A 15,260-nucleotide genomic window follows, 5' to 3' on the forward strand; every position below is an offset into this window, starting at 1 on the left:
AGCGCCACTTCTGGCTGTTTTCTGTATATGTGGTGCTGGGGAATTGAACCCAGGGCCTCATGTATACGAGGCAAGCTCTCTTGCCACTAGGCCATATCCCCAGCCAAGTACAGATATTTTATACTTAGTAAAATAGTGTTTTGATAAGGGCATTTAAAAAAAATCTGACATTATTCTACATGTTTTTGTCAGCCCTAGGACTTGAACTCTGGGCCTGAGCACTGTCCCTAAGCTCCTGTTGCTCAAGGCTAGTGTTCTACCACTTGGGCCACAGCACCAATTTTGACTTTTTCTGTGATTAATTGGAGATAATAATCTCATGGGCTTTCCTGTCAAGGCTGGCTTTGAACTGTGATACTCATGAGCCACCAGCTCCCCACTAATGGGGTGGTTCTTAATAGCAAGTAAATTTCCTGAAAAGAAAGATGGCATAAATATCAATAACAAATTGAAAACTCAAATTTACAAGACAAAAATCAGGAGTTGAAGGGCAACATAAAAGTGAGGTGGTCAGGGGTGGTGGCTCAAGCTTCTAATCTTAGCCATAGATAGGGAAGCAGAGATTGGAGGACAGAGGTCCGAGGTTAAGTCTAGGTATAAAAACTCACAAAACTCCATCTCAACTGATGGCTGGCTGTGCCGGCACATGCACCGGTGATACCAGTATGTCTGTAACTCCCAGTGACACAGGAAGCTTAAGTAGGAAGATCACAGCTCAGGCTGATTTGGCCATGAAGTAAAATCCTACCTGGAAAGTAAACAGTGCAAAAGGGGCTGGAGGCTTGGCTCAACTAGTGGAGCACTTGCCTAGCAAGTGTGACACCTGACTTGAACACCTAGGAACACACACACACGTCTAATTAGTATGCTGTCTCCTACCCTGTTCTAACATCACTATCATCTTCTACTCGGTAGCAAAGCTGTGGTTTATAAGAATTATGTGCAAGGAGGTTAAAACACAGATTTTTGGAGACTTCAATACCATAGGCATAGGTGAGGTTAATGATGCTGGTTGGGGACAGTATTGTGAGAATCTCAACAGCACTAAGCATGGGTTTTAGAGCTACAAAGAGCTGGCTTTAAAATTCCTGCTTTTCTACTTATTAGCATAATGCCTGAGGTTCCCATCTATAAAGGGGAATGATACCTAACTTAAAAGATTGTGAGGGTTAGAGACATGTCGTATAAAGTACCGGATATCTAGCATGTTGTTATGTACAATATTGGTTCTGATTTGTCTATACCAGAAGTACAACCTTTATCATTTTCTGGGCTTTTGTTTGGTTACTTGAGACAAGATTTTGCTAAATCTGACAGACTGGACTTGACATTTTAATCTTCCTGCTTGAGTCTCCCAAGTAGCTGGGACTAAAGGCATGCAACAGTGCAGCTGACTTTTTTTAATGCTAAAATTAACCAGGAAGGTGTAGTTAACATTAACTTTCCTTTCTTTTTGTGGAGGAATGGTGCTGGACATTGAATCCAGAACCTCACCACAGCTAGACAAGCACTCTATCACTGAGCTACACCCCATCCCCCAAATTTACAACCACAGAAGCACCTGTATCATCACCCTTATTTCATACAATTAAAGATATAGGTTTGTATATCTCTTACACGTGGTATATGTGTGTGTACTATTTCATACTCCAGCTGCTCTACTATTACCATTCCCTTTACAATCAAGGCTCTCAGTATTTCAAGTGTGATCACCAGAGGTCTGTGTACCTGTACCTCGCCTCGCTGAGAGAGAGCTGTGCCATCACCGCTTACCCGTGTGACTCCTACAGGGATTACAGGAATGGCAAGTGTGTCAACTGTGGCATGCCACAAAAGGTGTCCTGTCCCCTGGTGGGTAAGTCCAGTACGCAATTATCCCTCCGGGGAACAAAGAATTCATTTGTGGTACAGATCCTAGAACCTTTTTACCATCTGAAAGTAGACTCAAACATTGTATTTGTCTATATAAATGTCTTCATTTTATTAAGAAAGTTGGTTTTTGGAGACAGGGCCTTGTTACAGGGCCCTGGAAATTATGATCCTCCAGCCTTGCATGTGTTGAGATTATAGAGGTCCATCACCATACCTGGCTAATCAGTTTTTCTCTCATCAATTTGTTCTTTGAACTCAAGTCTCCTAACTATAAACAGTGTCAGAACCAGGCCTGGGGGCACACTCCTGCCATTCCAGCACTCAAAGCACAAAGGAGTGGCCATTCAACTAGGCATCTTGATCAAAGTCATTCTTTCCAGCATTCTCATCCATCCCTCCCAACCCTTCCCTTCCCTCACTTTTCTTAATTTTATAATTAATTTTATTGCATTCTTTTTTCTTTCAACTCCCCTTTCTATTTTTCATTTGTCTACTTCCCTCCCCTTAACCTCACTCTTCCCAGTTTCCTAGTGTTTATTTTGTTGAACTTTGATTTGGCCCTTCTAAGGAATTACGGCTGTTTGAGTTGTCTCTTGAATCTACTGTAATTTAGTTAATACATTTGCCTACACTTGCATAATCTTAGTGTTATACCCTTTCTAATTTGCCTTCTAGGCTATTATGCTGATAACTGGAAAGATTACTTGAGGGAGAAAGATCCTCCAGTGACTACAGCATTCTTTGACACGGCTGAGAAGGAACCATTCTGCCGTGAGTGGTGCATGTGGGTGGTCCTTGCAAGCCTTTTTTGGTAGGGATGTGTGCATCTCAGAAGGTCACAGGAAAGTGTGACCTTTGGAACTAGAGGGATCCTGTCACATAATAGTTGTGTGAACTCAAGTCATGTGAGTCTCAAGGTCCTGACTGGTAAGATGGGGATAATAATGCCCGTCTTTCAAGGTATTAGGATAAAAATACCAATCAATCAGAGTTTAGTATCTCTGGATGATCATTATAATCATTCACCTCTTCCAGGAAATTGCTTCATTCCTCAAGAGACATGAAATGGGGCCTGTGAAAATTCAGGGGGTCATTTATGGGTCAGTTCTAGCTGTCTAAGAACTATGATGACTTGAAGATACCAAGAGATTTAGAAATTCAGATGGGAGCTAATTAGGGGAGTGGCTAAATGCTCTGGGATGCAATTAGGCTTTATTTGGGCAGGTGTGTTTCCTTCCTTACTGTAATGGAGTAACCCCCCCCCCCCCCCCCCCCCGGCCCAAGGGAGAGGATTCCTGGTTCCTCCAAGAGTCCACCACTCAGTCTCCAGCAAAAAGATGATAAAAGGATGGATTTACTGGGGAAGTAAAAAGCAAACCAACTGGCCAGGGTCGCAGCCCAGACTTGGGAGCTGAAACTGCGACCTCGTGTGGCCTTCCAGGCCTGGTTATAAAGCCAAACATCGCAGGCTGGGAATATGGCCTAGCGGCAAGAGTGCTTGCCTCCTACACATGAAGCTCTGGGTTTGATTCCCCAGCACCACATATGTGGAAAACGGCCAGAAGGGGCGCTGTGGCTCAGGTGGCCGAGTGCTAGCCTTGAGCGGGAAGAAGCCAGAGACAGTGCTCAGGCCGAGTCCAAGGCCCAGGACTGGCCAAAAAAAAAAAAAAAAAAAGCTAAACATCACATAGTCAAACCTGCCACACGCAGGTGGCCATTGGGGTTACAGTCTGTCTCATAGTATCGGTTTGAACCAACCTATCATTCTAGTTAGAATTGGCGCCATGGATTTGGCAGGGCTCACTTGATGCTGGTGGATCCGCCTACTCATGGGAGGGCACAGGTTTAACCTTGAACATTCCTTGAACCTTCCACACCTCAGGTGGTCAAGCAGTTTACACAACTTACCATAGTGAAGGGGAACTTCTCAGGGGAGAGCTTAGTGAAGATGGAGTCAGCTTTTGCTCTGGTGGGAACAATTGTTTTTAAAAGAGGTAGCCGATTACTAGGCTTGTCCTTGGAGCTCTGTGTGACAGGCCAGAGTCTGTTACCTGGTGCCTTTCTGGTACCTGTTACTCCAGGGCCAGTGGACTTATTCCTTCCTGGAGTCAGAATCTCCCCAAGCTTCCCTTCCTTTGCTTGCAAGTCTAGCCAAGACAGGGTGCCTAGAATGTGTTACTTCAGATGAATAACTATTCTTACTGTAGTATATTTTAGTTTTATATATAAAAACTCACCAGTTACTATTTAGGCAATACTTAGATCTACTCACTATTTCCCGTTTTCTTTTTCTTCTTCATTTTGTAATAGAGGAAGTCTAGAGCATGACAGGAATTCCAAGAAAGGTGATCTGATGATTTAGGCTGAGAACCAGAAAAGGTCTCGTGAAAAATCAATGGTATTAAGCTGAAAGCTGAATGATGGATTTGCAAAGTGGACCAAGCAAGGTGTCCATCAGGGAAGGCCTGGACCAGAGAGAGAGAGTGGAGGTGCAGGAGCTTCACATGCCTGGGTAAAAGGAGAGGGAGTCCACACAGGCTAGTGGAGACAGCACAAATTGTGAAAGACCTTTTGAGTATGGCATGCCTCCAAAGGGCTATTTGGCTGTTTTATACTAATGTGGGAAGTAATTGGAGTGGGCCAATCATAATAACATTAGGCCATGGAACTTGAGGACATAAGATGGGAACTTGAGGTGTTTGAACATGGCAACTGGATCCCATTAAATACTATTGACACTCTTGCCATCTTTGTCAGAGAGGAGAAAGGAATAGTAGGGGGAAAAAAAACCACTCTGGATCTCTTAAGAGAAACTCTGGAAGAAGATTATTATCAGTTATTAGGGGTGCTGCCTTTTGGGAACCAGGCCAGCCAGGGTAGCAGCTTAAGGGTGTCTGTCTCCTATGTGTTCTCTCCCTGTTTTGCAGTATATCATTATTTTGTGGACATTTTATCTTGGAACAAGAACATAAGAAGGGGGTCCATTATAATCAAACTGACAGACAAAGATGGAAACACCACAGAATCAAAAATCAACCAGTAAGTTGAGTTGTTTCCAGTTTGCAGTTCTCGAGTTACCTTTTTTATTTGGAAAAATTAAATCTCAGATATGGCCGAGATTTATTTATGAGATGACACTTTTCCCTGTTTACAAAATTCACAATGGAATATATTGCATAGTTGTTTCCTTTGGCTTTTGATCTCTCAGACTCTCTAGAAACGTAACTGGTACAATGGCTTTCTTTCCTTTCCTCCCTCCTTCCTTTTTTCCTTATTCCCTACTATGTTGTTTTTTTCCCTTCCCTTCTTTCTTCCTTGGATTAGACATACATTTATTTATTTATTTATTTATTTATTTATTTATTTATTTATTTATTTATTTATTTATTTATTTATTTGTCAGTTGTGGGGCTTGAACTCAGGGCCTGGGCACTATCTCAGAGCCTCTCTGTACTCAAGGCTAGCGCTGTACCACTCGAGCCACAGCACCACTTCCAGTTTTTGAGTGGTTAATTGGAGATAAGAGTTGCACAGAGACTTTTCTGCCTGTACTGGCTTTTACTGGTGATCCTCAGATCTCAGCCTCTTGAGTAGCTAGGATTACAGGTGTGAGCCACCAGCACCTGGTGGATTATTTAATTTAAAAAAATCAGTCTTGCTACTGTAAAGCTTAAACTATATAGGAAAATGCTAATTTATTTATCCATGTTGTATACCTATATCAAAATGTCACTGTACTACATGAATGTACAATGCTTTTTTTCCCCTTTATCTATGACAAAATACCTAAGAAAGTCAACATAAGGTGAAAAATATTTATTTTGATTCGGGGTTTCCGAGGTTGCAGTCCACGGTCATTTGGCTCCTTTGGGCCTCAGTCAGGCAGTTTATAATGATGGAAGGGCATGGCATAGCTGATCACTTTATGGCAGCCAGGAAGCGGGGGTGGGGGGGTGGGGGAGTGGGGGGGGAAGGGAAGGGGGAGAAAAAAGGTGGGGGAGGAAGACTGAGAATCTGAGAAAGTTGTCTTGGGACAAGATATTCCTTTCAAAAGTGCACCCCCAGTGACCCACTTCCTCCAAGAAGGCCCCACCTCCTCATAGCCCATTCACCAACGGATTAACTTATTGAGGAAGATAGAGTCCTCATGACAGAATCAGCTCAGAAAACTGATTGCTGTGGGATCCAGCCTTTAATGAACAAGCCATTGGGGACATTTCCTATCTAAACCATGAAAACTATTGTTGATTAAAAAATATTAATGTTAAAGCCATAATGGGATATTCAACATAAAAGACAAGGACTTGTCCCATCTGCAGCTGGCTCATTTCCAAAGGAAAAAGGTTCTACTAAATACACACATCTCTATTTTTTCTTTCTTTCTTTCTTTCTTTTTGGCCAGTCCTAGGCCGTGAACTCAGGGCCTGAGCACTGTCCCTGGCTTCTTTTTTGCTCAAGGCTAGCACTCTGCCACTTGAGCCACAGCGCCGCTTCTGGCCATTTTCTGTATATGTGGTGCTGAGGAATCGAACCCAGGGCCTCATGTATACGAGGCAAGCATTCTTTGCCACTAGGCCATATCCCCAGCCCTATTTTTTTCTTTAAATATAATTTTATAGTTGTTTTATATCATTATATTTTATTTTATAGATGTTTTCCATGTCATAATTCAGGTAATGAGTACAATACTTTTTGGACAATGTTACCCCTTGCTTCACTTACTACAGTTACATTTTTATTATTTTATGAGCTCATATTATATGTATAACACATACACAGATGTGTACATATGTACATGTATGTATATTTCTGACACTCAGGAAATATAATGTACAGCATAAACTGGAAACACACTAAAAACCCAACAATGGGGAAATGGTTAACTATTACAATTAATGGAATATTATTTTGCATTGAAGTTCTTATGAGACATATTAAGAATTTACACTAAATGAAAAATGTAGAATATAAAATTATGTGAAGTATAAAATCATCTCAATAATACAAAAAAAGAAATAAGTCAAAAAAAGTCCTGAGAAAGTTAAAAAATATACTCTGTTTTCATTAAAATCTATTAGAAATAATAAAAAAAAAGAAAACTAAAAAGCACCTACTAAAAGCTTTTGATAAAATCACCACCAGCCAGTGATTATCTGGAAAAAAAGGAAATAGTTGTTCTTTTTCTTTGTGAAATTATGAGTGCTTTCCTTTTACATTTCAAAGATAAACTTTAACATATCAAGGGAGATATATTCGAGTTTGTTTCTTGAGTTTAGCTAGTCTTTGTGATACCTGGATTGAGTTTTTTCTCTCTATATTCCTGGAGAATAAGTCCACAAGCAAACAGAACTCCTGCTAAACAGGAGGGGTCTAAAGAGAAGGCATTGCTTGGGGTGCCATTATGCAGGAGTTAATAAGGTGTCTCTAGTACACAGCTACATGACTCCTAAGATTTCGTTGGACAGCCCGAGAGCCATATTAGTCCCCAGGCCCAATCAGAGGCTCTACACAGCCTCATGCTCTCCATGCATCCTTTATCCTCTCTGCCTTCCCATTGAGGCCCCACATCTAGGATCCAATCAGCACTGTTATTACGTGCAAGTCTTCCAGCATCCAGGGGCTATGACCTGATGCCCAGAGTCCTGAATGTGCAACTGCTCAAGCACATGGTGATATGATATCTAGGGGTCTGCACAGAAGACTGGGCAAGGCCATGGTGAGGGATACAGAGCCTCTAAGGAGGGACCTTTGCCCTGGTTACATAGACAGGCTTTTTCTGATCTCATTTCCACACTGAGACCAGATGGAGTTATAGGCAAGATTATCATCTGTCTTCTGACTCTTCCTGTAACCAGTAAAATCTAGAATTGGATTACCCTATCTGTACATCAAATAGGAAAACAGTACCTACCTCATTGAACGCTTCAGGATATCAGGGAGACAGAATGTTTCAGGGGATCCAGAGATGAGGACGCCATCTGGCACATGGTAGACCAGCCTCAGAAGTGAACTTCTTCACTCCAGCTAGGGGTCAGCAGCTTCATTTAGGTAGTCTTTGGAAATAAGTTCACTTTGATCCAGAAGACAGCTAGTATAGGTGATGGAAGTCAGGTGGATGCCTATTAACTAATGATTTGGAGGGTGCAAAAGCAGATTTCTTTAATTAGAAATGTATATATACACATATACATATATATATACACATGCACACACACACACACACACACATATATTTCCTTTTTCTTTTGCTGGTACTGGGGTTTGAGCTTGGGACCTCATCTTCTTACTCAGTTTTTCTTTTTTTGCTCATGGCTGGTGCTCTATCACTTGATCCATACCTCCAATCCTACTTTTTGTGCTAGTCCTGGGCTTGAACTCAGGGCCTGGGTGCTGTCCCTGAGCTTTTTTTTTTTCTTCTCAAGGCTAGCACTCTACTACTTGATCTGCAGCTCTACATATGGCTTTCTGGTAATTAACTGGAGATAAGACTCTCACGGCCTTTTCTGTCCAGGCTGGCTTTGAACCATCATCCTCAGATCTCAGCCTCCTGAGTAGCTAGGATGACAGACATCATCACAAAATAGGACGGAGCCAGGTGCCAGTGGTTTTTGCTGCTTTATTGGAGATAGTGTTATGCCCAAGTGCGAGAAGACCACCAAGAAGACCACCGAGAGCCAGATGTTCCGAAATGCAAAAGCAAGGCTTTATTCAGGCGAGCTGCAGATCGGGCCTCGTCCTACCCACCAACACAGTGAAGGTTAGGAGGAAGGCCCTGAGATAAGATTTCACAGGGCTTATAAAAGCAAAAAAAAACCAAAGTTGCAACAATCAGGTGTTCTCAGGGCTAGGGACATTCCGGGGTGATTAGAGTTAAGCATTCCCAGGCGGTTAGAGTTAAGCAGGGAGTTTCCTGACTAGCTGGGCCTTAATAAACTCGTTCTGCTAGCCAGGATAATTGGTGGCCTGGGTTTGCTCACAGGGCCTGCTTATCTCAGGTTCGCGTAGTAAAGTGGGGCCTGACTTCAAAATGGCTTTAGTCTGGCTTTTCAATAGTTTCTCTGATTTTTCTTCCCAGGCTGACTTTGAACTCCATCCTCCAGGTTGCAGCCTCCTTAGTGACTAGGACTGCAGGCATGAACCACTGGCACCCAGCTTATTAACCTACTTTTAAATGTCTTCCTTATCTCTCCTTCCAGTGAACCAGCCACATTTCAGAAATATCAGCAAGTGAGTCTGCTGGCAAGATTTAATCAAGATCTAGATAAAGTGGCTGCTGTGTCCTTGGTGTTCTCTACAGGGTCTGTGATAGGCCCAAAGTACAAGCTCAGGATCCTCCGGATGAAGCTCAGGTCCCTTGTCCATCCAGAGAGGTGAGCTAAAGGCAGGGTTTGACAAACTTCCTTCTTCTCCACACTCTCATTTCTCTCCCTCCCTCCCTCCCTCCCTCCCTCCCTCCCTCCTTCCTTCCTTCCTTCCTTCCTTCCTTCCTTCCTTCCTTCCTTCCTTCCTTCCTTCCTTCCTTCCTTCCTTTCTCCCTCTTTTGGTCTCCTTTCCTCTTTTCTCTTCTCCCTCCCCCCTCACTTTCCCCCCCCCCACCCCACTTCTCCCCTTTTTTGGACATAGGATCTCCTTATGTAGCCCAGGATTGTCTCAAACTCTCAAATCTTTTACCTTGGTTTCTCAAGTGCTGAGATTACAGGCATGTACCACCAAACCCAGCCAGACCCTTGCTTTCCAGTGATGTTGGATAGCAACTAATCTACTTGGTCTGTGTTTTTCTTTATTTCTTTGTTTTGGTCCTGGTACTGGATAAGATCTCAGGGGCCCTCTCAAGGCTGGGGCTCTACGATGTGAATCACATCTCCATTTCTGGCTCCCCCTGCCCCCCCAGGCTCTTCTGTCTGGGTTGGCTTTGAACCTTGATCTCAGATCTCAGCCTTCTGAGTAGCTAGGATTACAGGCATGAGCCGCCAGTCCTAGGCGCTGTGATGTTTTGTAAGGATTCTGTTATTCACAGTGAAGAAAGTGATAAGCTTTCCAAAAAACAGGCTTGATAAAAACAGATGGTGGTGGGGGGGGGGGGGCTGGGGATATGGCCTAGTGGCAAGAGTGCTTGCCTCGTACACATGAGGCCCTGGGTTCGATTCCCCAGCACCACATATACAGAAAATGGCCAGAAGTGGCACTGTGGCTCAAGTGGCAGAGTGCTAGCCTTGAGCGGGAAGAAGCCAGGGACAGTGCTCAGGCCCTGAGTCCAAGCCCCAGGACTGGCCAAAAAAACCCACAAAAAACAAAAAAAAAACAGATGGGGGGATGGGGAGCTGGGAATATGGCCTAGTGGTAAAGTGCTTGCCTCATATACATGAAACTCTGGGTTCGATTCCTCAGCACCACATATATAGAAAAAGCCGGAAGTGGCACTGTGGCTCAAGTGGTTGAGTGCTAGCCTTGAGCAAAATGAAGCCAGGGACAGTGCTCAGGCCCTAGGGACAGAGTTCAAGCCCTAGGACTGGCAAACAAAACAAAACAAAAACAGATAGGGGCTAGGTGTTGCACTTGTGTAATCCTAGCATGAGGCTGAGACAGGAGATTCCGAATTTTTTTTTGTAATTTATTTATTAATTAAACAAAAATTTTTTGACAAGGTGTTGTGCAAAAAGGGTACAGTTATGTAGTAGGGCAGTGTGTACATTTCTTGTGATAGGAGATTCCGAATTTGAGACTAGCATGAACTATGCAACCAGACCCTCCCTCAAGAAAATGAAAACAAACCAAAACAAATAAAACAAAGCAAAAAGTTTAAGTGACCACTAATTCTAGAAAACTGTGTGCTCAAATAGCCCAGTAGTCTAAGGGAATACGAATGCAGTGGATTTAGAGTTACACAGCCCTCCCAGCTTGCAAGGCAATACTTTGTCATAGAAAAGAAAGCTCTCTGCCACATGGCAAACTGCCAAAACAAAGTTTAATATTTTAAAAAGTGTCAACAAAATTGCTTTTTCTTTTTGTTGACAATGTAAAAGCATTATGCTGAAAATATAAAGTTGCTTTGTCTATGGATTTCTTTTTCTTGAAGGTTTAGTGTACTATAAAATATTTAATAATACAAATTTCTTCTTAGAGAAGAGTAATTATATCACAGTACTGTGGGACTTTTCAAACCTTTTCTTCTAGCTTTTCAAGGAATACATGTTTACTTTGTCTTAAAAATCAAATACAGATTTTTTTTTTTTTTTTTTTTTGCCAGTCCTGAGGCTTGGACTCAGGGCCTGAACACTGTCCCTGGCTTTACTCAAGGCTAGCACTCTGCCACTTGAGCCACAGCGCCACTTCTGGCCATTTTCTGTATATGTGGTGCTGGGGAATCGAACCCAGGGCCTCATGTATATGAGGCAGGCACTCTTGCCACTAGGCCATATCCCCAGCCCTCAAATACAGATTTAAGAAGCAGAAAAATATTATTCACACATAACCACTGCTGGGCACAGGTGGCTCATGCCTATAGTCCTAGCCACACAGGGGGCTGAGATGTGAGAATTGCATTTGAAGCCCGCATGGGCAGAAAGGTCTGAAATGGGGGTGTGGCTCAATTGGTAGAGCACCAGCCTTGGGGTGGGGGGAATCCAGTCAAGGCTTGAATTGAAGCCTCAGTACTGGGGGAAGGGAGGGAGGGAAATAGAAAGGGAGGAGGGAAGGAGGGAGGGAGGGAAGAGACACAGAGAGAGACAAAGAAAGAGCCCACAAAAAGGTAACTATATTTTTGCTTCTCTTATTGCTTTTTAGCCTAGTTGAATTTGTATGATGAATAAGATTTTTAGGTGTTTTCTTCTTGCTGATGTATTACTTCACACAAATGTTTTCTGATTCCATTAGAAATACAATTTTGTTTCCTGAGGATATAATGCAACGTCCTTCATTAGAAGGAGGTATTTCTGTTATTTCACTGACAAGGGGATTGGTCTTATTTTTGCAGGGCACAGTTGTGTCGGTATGATCTTGTCCTGATGGAAAATGTGGAGACAGTCTTCCAACCTATTCTGTGCTCAAAGCTGCAGATGTAGCTGCTGGCAGTGCTCAGAGGCAGTGGCAATGTCTAGCAGACAGCATCTCCATCCTCTACAAGCTTCACATTGCCTCTTCTGCAAGGCTCAAAAGCACAGAAAAACCTGAGGTTATTTTCAGCAGTGTCCTACTAATGTCATGTCGCAAAATGTCAAGTGACCTGTGGTTCTGGAACGATCCTGGGGAGGGAGCTCCTAACTAGGGCAAGACAGAAATAACCCAGTTCAGACAGCCCCCAGCTTTGTCTGGCTGCATCCTGGGGCCTTGATGTTCAGACCTATCTATTGTGCTGCCCATCACGAGGGGCATTTCTTTCCTTCAGTACTGGGGACTAGCATGTTAAAGGGGAGGATAATGAGCTGGAGACATCAGGGACTCCACACTTTTCCATGTCAGTTTCTCCAGAGAGGGAGAAACTGAGGGACTTCGTGAGGTTGCTGTGTAGGTTTGGAGGCAAGTCTTTTGAAATCCCACAGGGCCACATCTGCAAGGTGTGTGATGGATATGAATGTGCTTTTTATTTATTTTGATACCGTTTAGTTCAGATGTGTAAGTAGAGCCTTTTTTCATGAACACCAGCTTCCTTCCAAGACTGTTTGCTCCAACGTGCTGAAAAAGCCACACCCTTGGCTTTTGCCTTCTCTGAAGGGGTGCAGATTGCTGGGGGGGGGGCGGGGGGGTAGGGGAGCTGGCAGCCCCTAGAGCAGTGCTGGGGCTGGGGGTAGGGGGAAGAACACAGGCTCTGGAAATGGAGCAAGAAGCTGGAGAGGCAAGGGATGGGGGGCGGGGGAGGACTCTGTACTGATGGAACCAGGACCTTGAGCCTAGAGTGCTGTAGCACTGACCCCCAGCCCCAGGCAAATTTTGTTTTATGCAATCTTTCAGAAACATTTAGTCTTCCTGACTACTAGTATAATCCACAATTATTGAAAAAAATTAAACACTGCATAGACACAAAATGGAAAACCAACCACTCTATATCATCACACCGGATTGAGGAGATTAATGTTCACCTTTTGCAACGTGGCTCTAGCTTGAGTGTGTACACTGGAACTCTGGGAGCGTGCAGGCCTCTATGTGGCACTTCTGAGGCTTCCCTACATCTGAAATGACAACAGGAGCCAAAGCCAGAGACAACAGAACTAAGGGCGTACAATCCCAGAGGCCACAGCTGGGGTCACCCTTGAGAGACTCTGGGATTGCTTAGGGCCACCAGCAGCTTCCCTCATCCTCACAAATGACTTCTTCCTCCCTGCTTTCTGTGAAAAGCGTCCTTATTGTAGAGAAATGGCCTCTGTTTCATAAGTGGCAGAAGTATCTGCGTGAGGCATATGTTTTCCAGGTTGCATCCTGATCCATTTAACGTCTGTTCTACTTGCAGAGGAAGGCTCAGCAGGCGCTGGTCCATGTACACTCCCAGTGAGTTGTCTTCCTCCTCCTCCTCCTCTTCCTCCTCCTCGAACGTTTCCTCAGGAGTTCTAGGTAAAGAACAGCATGCCGAGAGGCCCCGATTTCCCTTCTTATTTTATTATTTTATTAGTATACATTAGTTGTACAAGGGGAGGAGGCTTCATTATGATGTTTCCACCCTCACAAACGAGGTATCCTGATCAACCTCACCTCCTCTACCACTCTCCTCCATTCTCTTCACCTCCTTTTTTTATTTGTGCTGTTACAACTCAGGACCTGGGTAGTATTCTTTAGGGTTTGTTTTTGCTCAAGGCTGGTGCTCTACTACTTGAGCCACACCTCTACTTCAAGCTTTTTGCTGGTCATCTGGGGATAAGCATCTCATGGTTTTGTGCCTAGGTTTACTTTGAACCTGATCCTTAGATCTCAGCCTCCCGAGTAGCTAGGATTACAGGCATGGGCTATGGGGTGCCTTTCTGGCATCTAGTCCAATGGTAGGCACAAACTAGCTGCTCAACAAATGTCTGTGGAGAAATATAGAATAGAGTCACCTCCTTGCTGACTGAGAATCAATTCATTTCAGTGTATTCAAAAAAAAAAATCTAACTTAGGGGCTGGGAATATGGCCTAGTGGTAAAGTGCTCGCCTTGTATACATGAAGCTGGGCTCGATTCCTCAGCACCACATATATAGAAAAAGCCGGAAGTGGCGCTGTGACTCAAGTGGTAGAGTGCTAGCCTTGAGCAAAAAAATAAGCTATGGACAGTGCTCAGGCCCTGAGTTCAAGCTCCAGGACTTGCAACAAATCAAAACACAAAGGGAAAAAATTCTAACTTAAAGCCATTAAACCTTGGATCCTTATACCTGCTCTCATTTCTGCACAGACCCTTCTTAGCCAGAGAGACTCTGGAGACAAGAAATAGAAATCCCCCATATGAATTTAAATCTCACTTTATACAGGGGGTGGGGACAGAAAGAGAGAGAGACAGCTTGAAGAGCTTGGAGAATCTCAACACTGTGGTTTGGTATGAAGATACAGGTTACAGGCTTGATCTCCAGCTTGGCACAGTACTGGGAATGAGAACTATAGTTGGGTCCTTAGGTCATGGGGAGTTGGCCTCTAAAGGGATTGTGGGACCATAGGCTCTTCTTTATTTCCTGGCTCAGATGTAAACAAATTTGCTCCATCACATTCTCCTAACATCACCAACTACTCTTGCCAGAGGCCCAGAACAATAGAGCCTCTTGATGTTGGACTGGAACCTGTAGAACTGTGAGCCAAAATAAACCTTTTCTCTTTATAAGTTGACTGTCTCAGTTATTTCATTACAGTGATAGAAGTGAACATACCTTGAAAGACCTGAACTTGAGGTCTTAGGAGAGAGATGGCTATAACCCCTGGTACCTTCAACAATACAAACGTGTTGGCCTTTATTAACCTGACTACTTTCCCTTGTATCTCTCAGACTGAGCCTGACTCCCTCCAGATGGCATCTTCCTTGAGCTGCTGGCTACTGGCTGTATAGATGTCCCTGTACCAAAGTGTAGGGTGAAGAAAACAGCCCTAGAATCTTCCACTCAGGAAAGCAGCCATTGATTCAATCACTTTGTTAGGTGGGAGGCTACTTATATGTTCTTCAGGGCTACTCCTTTCTCCTTACTCCTGCTCTAGGCAGGTCTGCTAAGCTAGGAAAGGTTGGATGGTCTCACACAAAGCCATGGTGAGTGCCTACTTAATTCAGTGTCATTGGAACCTCTTAGTCTTTCTTCCCACTTTCCATCTTTCTTCAAGTCCAGCACATGTCCTGCTGGGGGTTTACAGTTGTCCTTTGCCAGGTGATATGGCTGTGTGTTTGAAATGAGTTAGGTGTGGGTCTTCCATGGGCTGGGTTTGGGGCTGGGAGGGTTGGGGAGAC

General features: G+C 43.8%; 1 protein-coding gene across 1 annotated transcript in view; it reads left to right on the plus strand.

The window, feature by feature from the left end:
* Liph (lipase H) overlaps window positions 1-11,977 on the plus strand; it is a 37,011-nt gene extending 25,034 nt beyond the window's left edge. Inside the window, exons 6-10 of the mRNA XM_048347014.1 lie at window positions 1,688-1,855; window positions 2,548-2,643; window positions 4,800-4,911; window positions 9,069-9,242; window positions 11,846-11,977. Coding sequence (XP_048202971.1) covers window positions 1,688-1,855; window positions 2,548-2,643; window positions 4,800-4,911; window positions 9,069-9,242; window positions 11,846-11,933 — 638 coding nt within the window. The 3' untranslated portion in view covers window positions 11,934-11,977. The remainder of the gene's footprint in view (window positions 1-1,687; window positions 1,856-2,547; window positions 2,644-4,799; window positions 4,912-9,068; window positions 9,243-11,845) is intronic.
* The last annotated feature ends 3,283 nt before the right edge of the window (window positions 11,978-15,260 follow it).

Source organism: Perognathus longimembris, chromosome 5 (genome assembly GCF_023159225.1).
Source record: "Perognathus longimembris pacificus isolate PPM17 chromosome 5, ASM2315922v1, whole genome shotgun sequence".
NCBI lineage: Eukaryota > Metazoa > Chordata > Mammalia > Rodentia > Heteromyidae > Perognathus > Perognathus longimembris.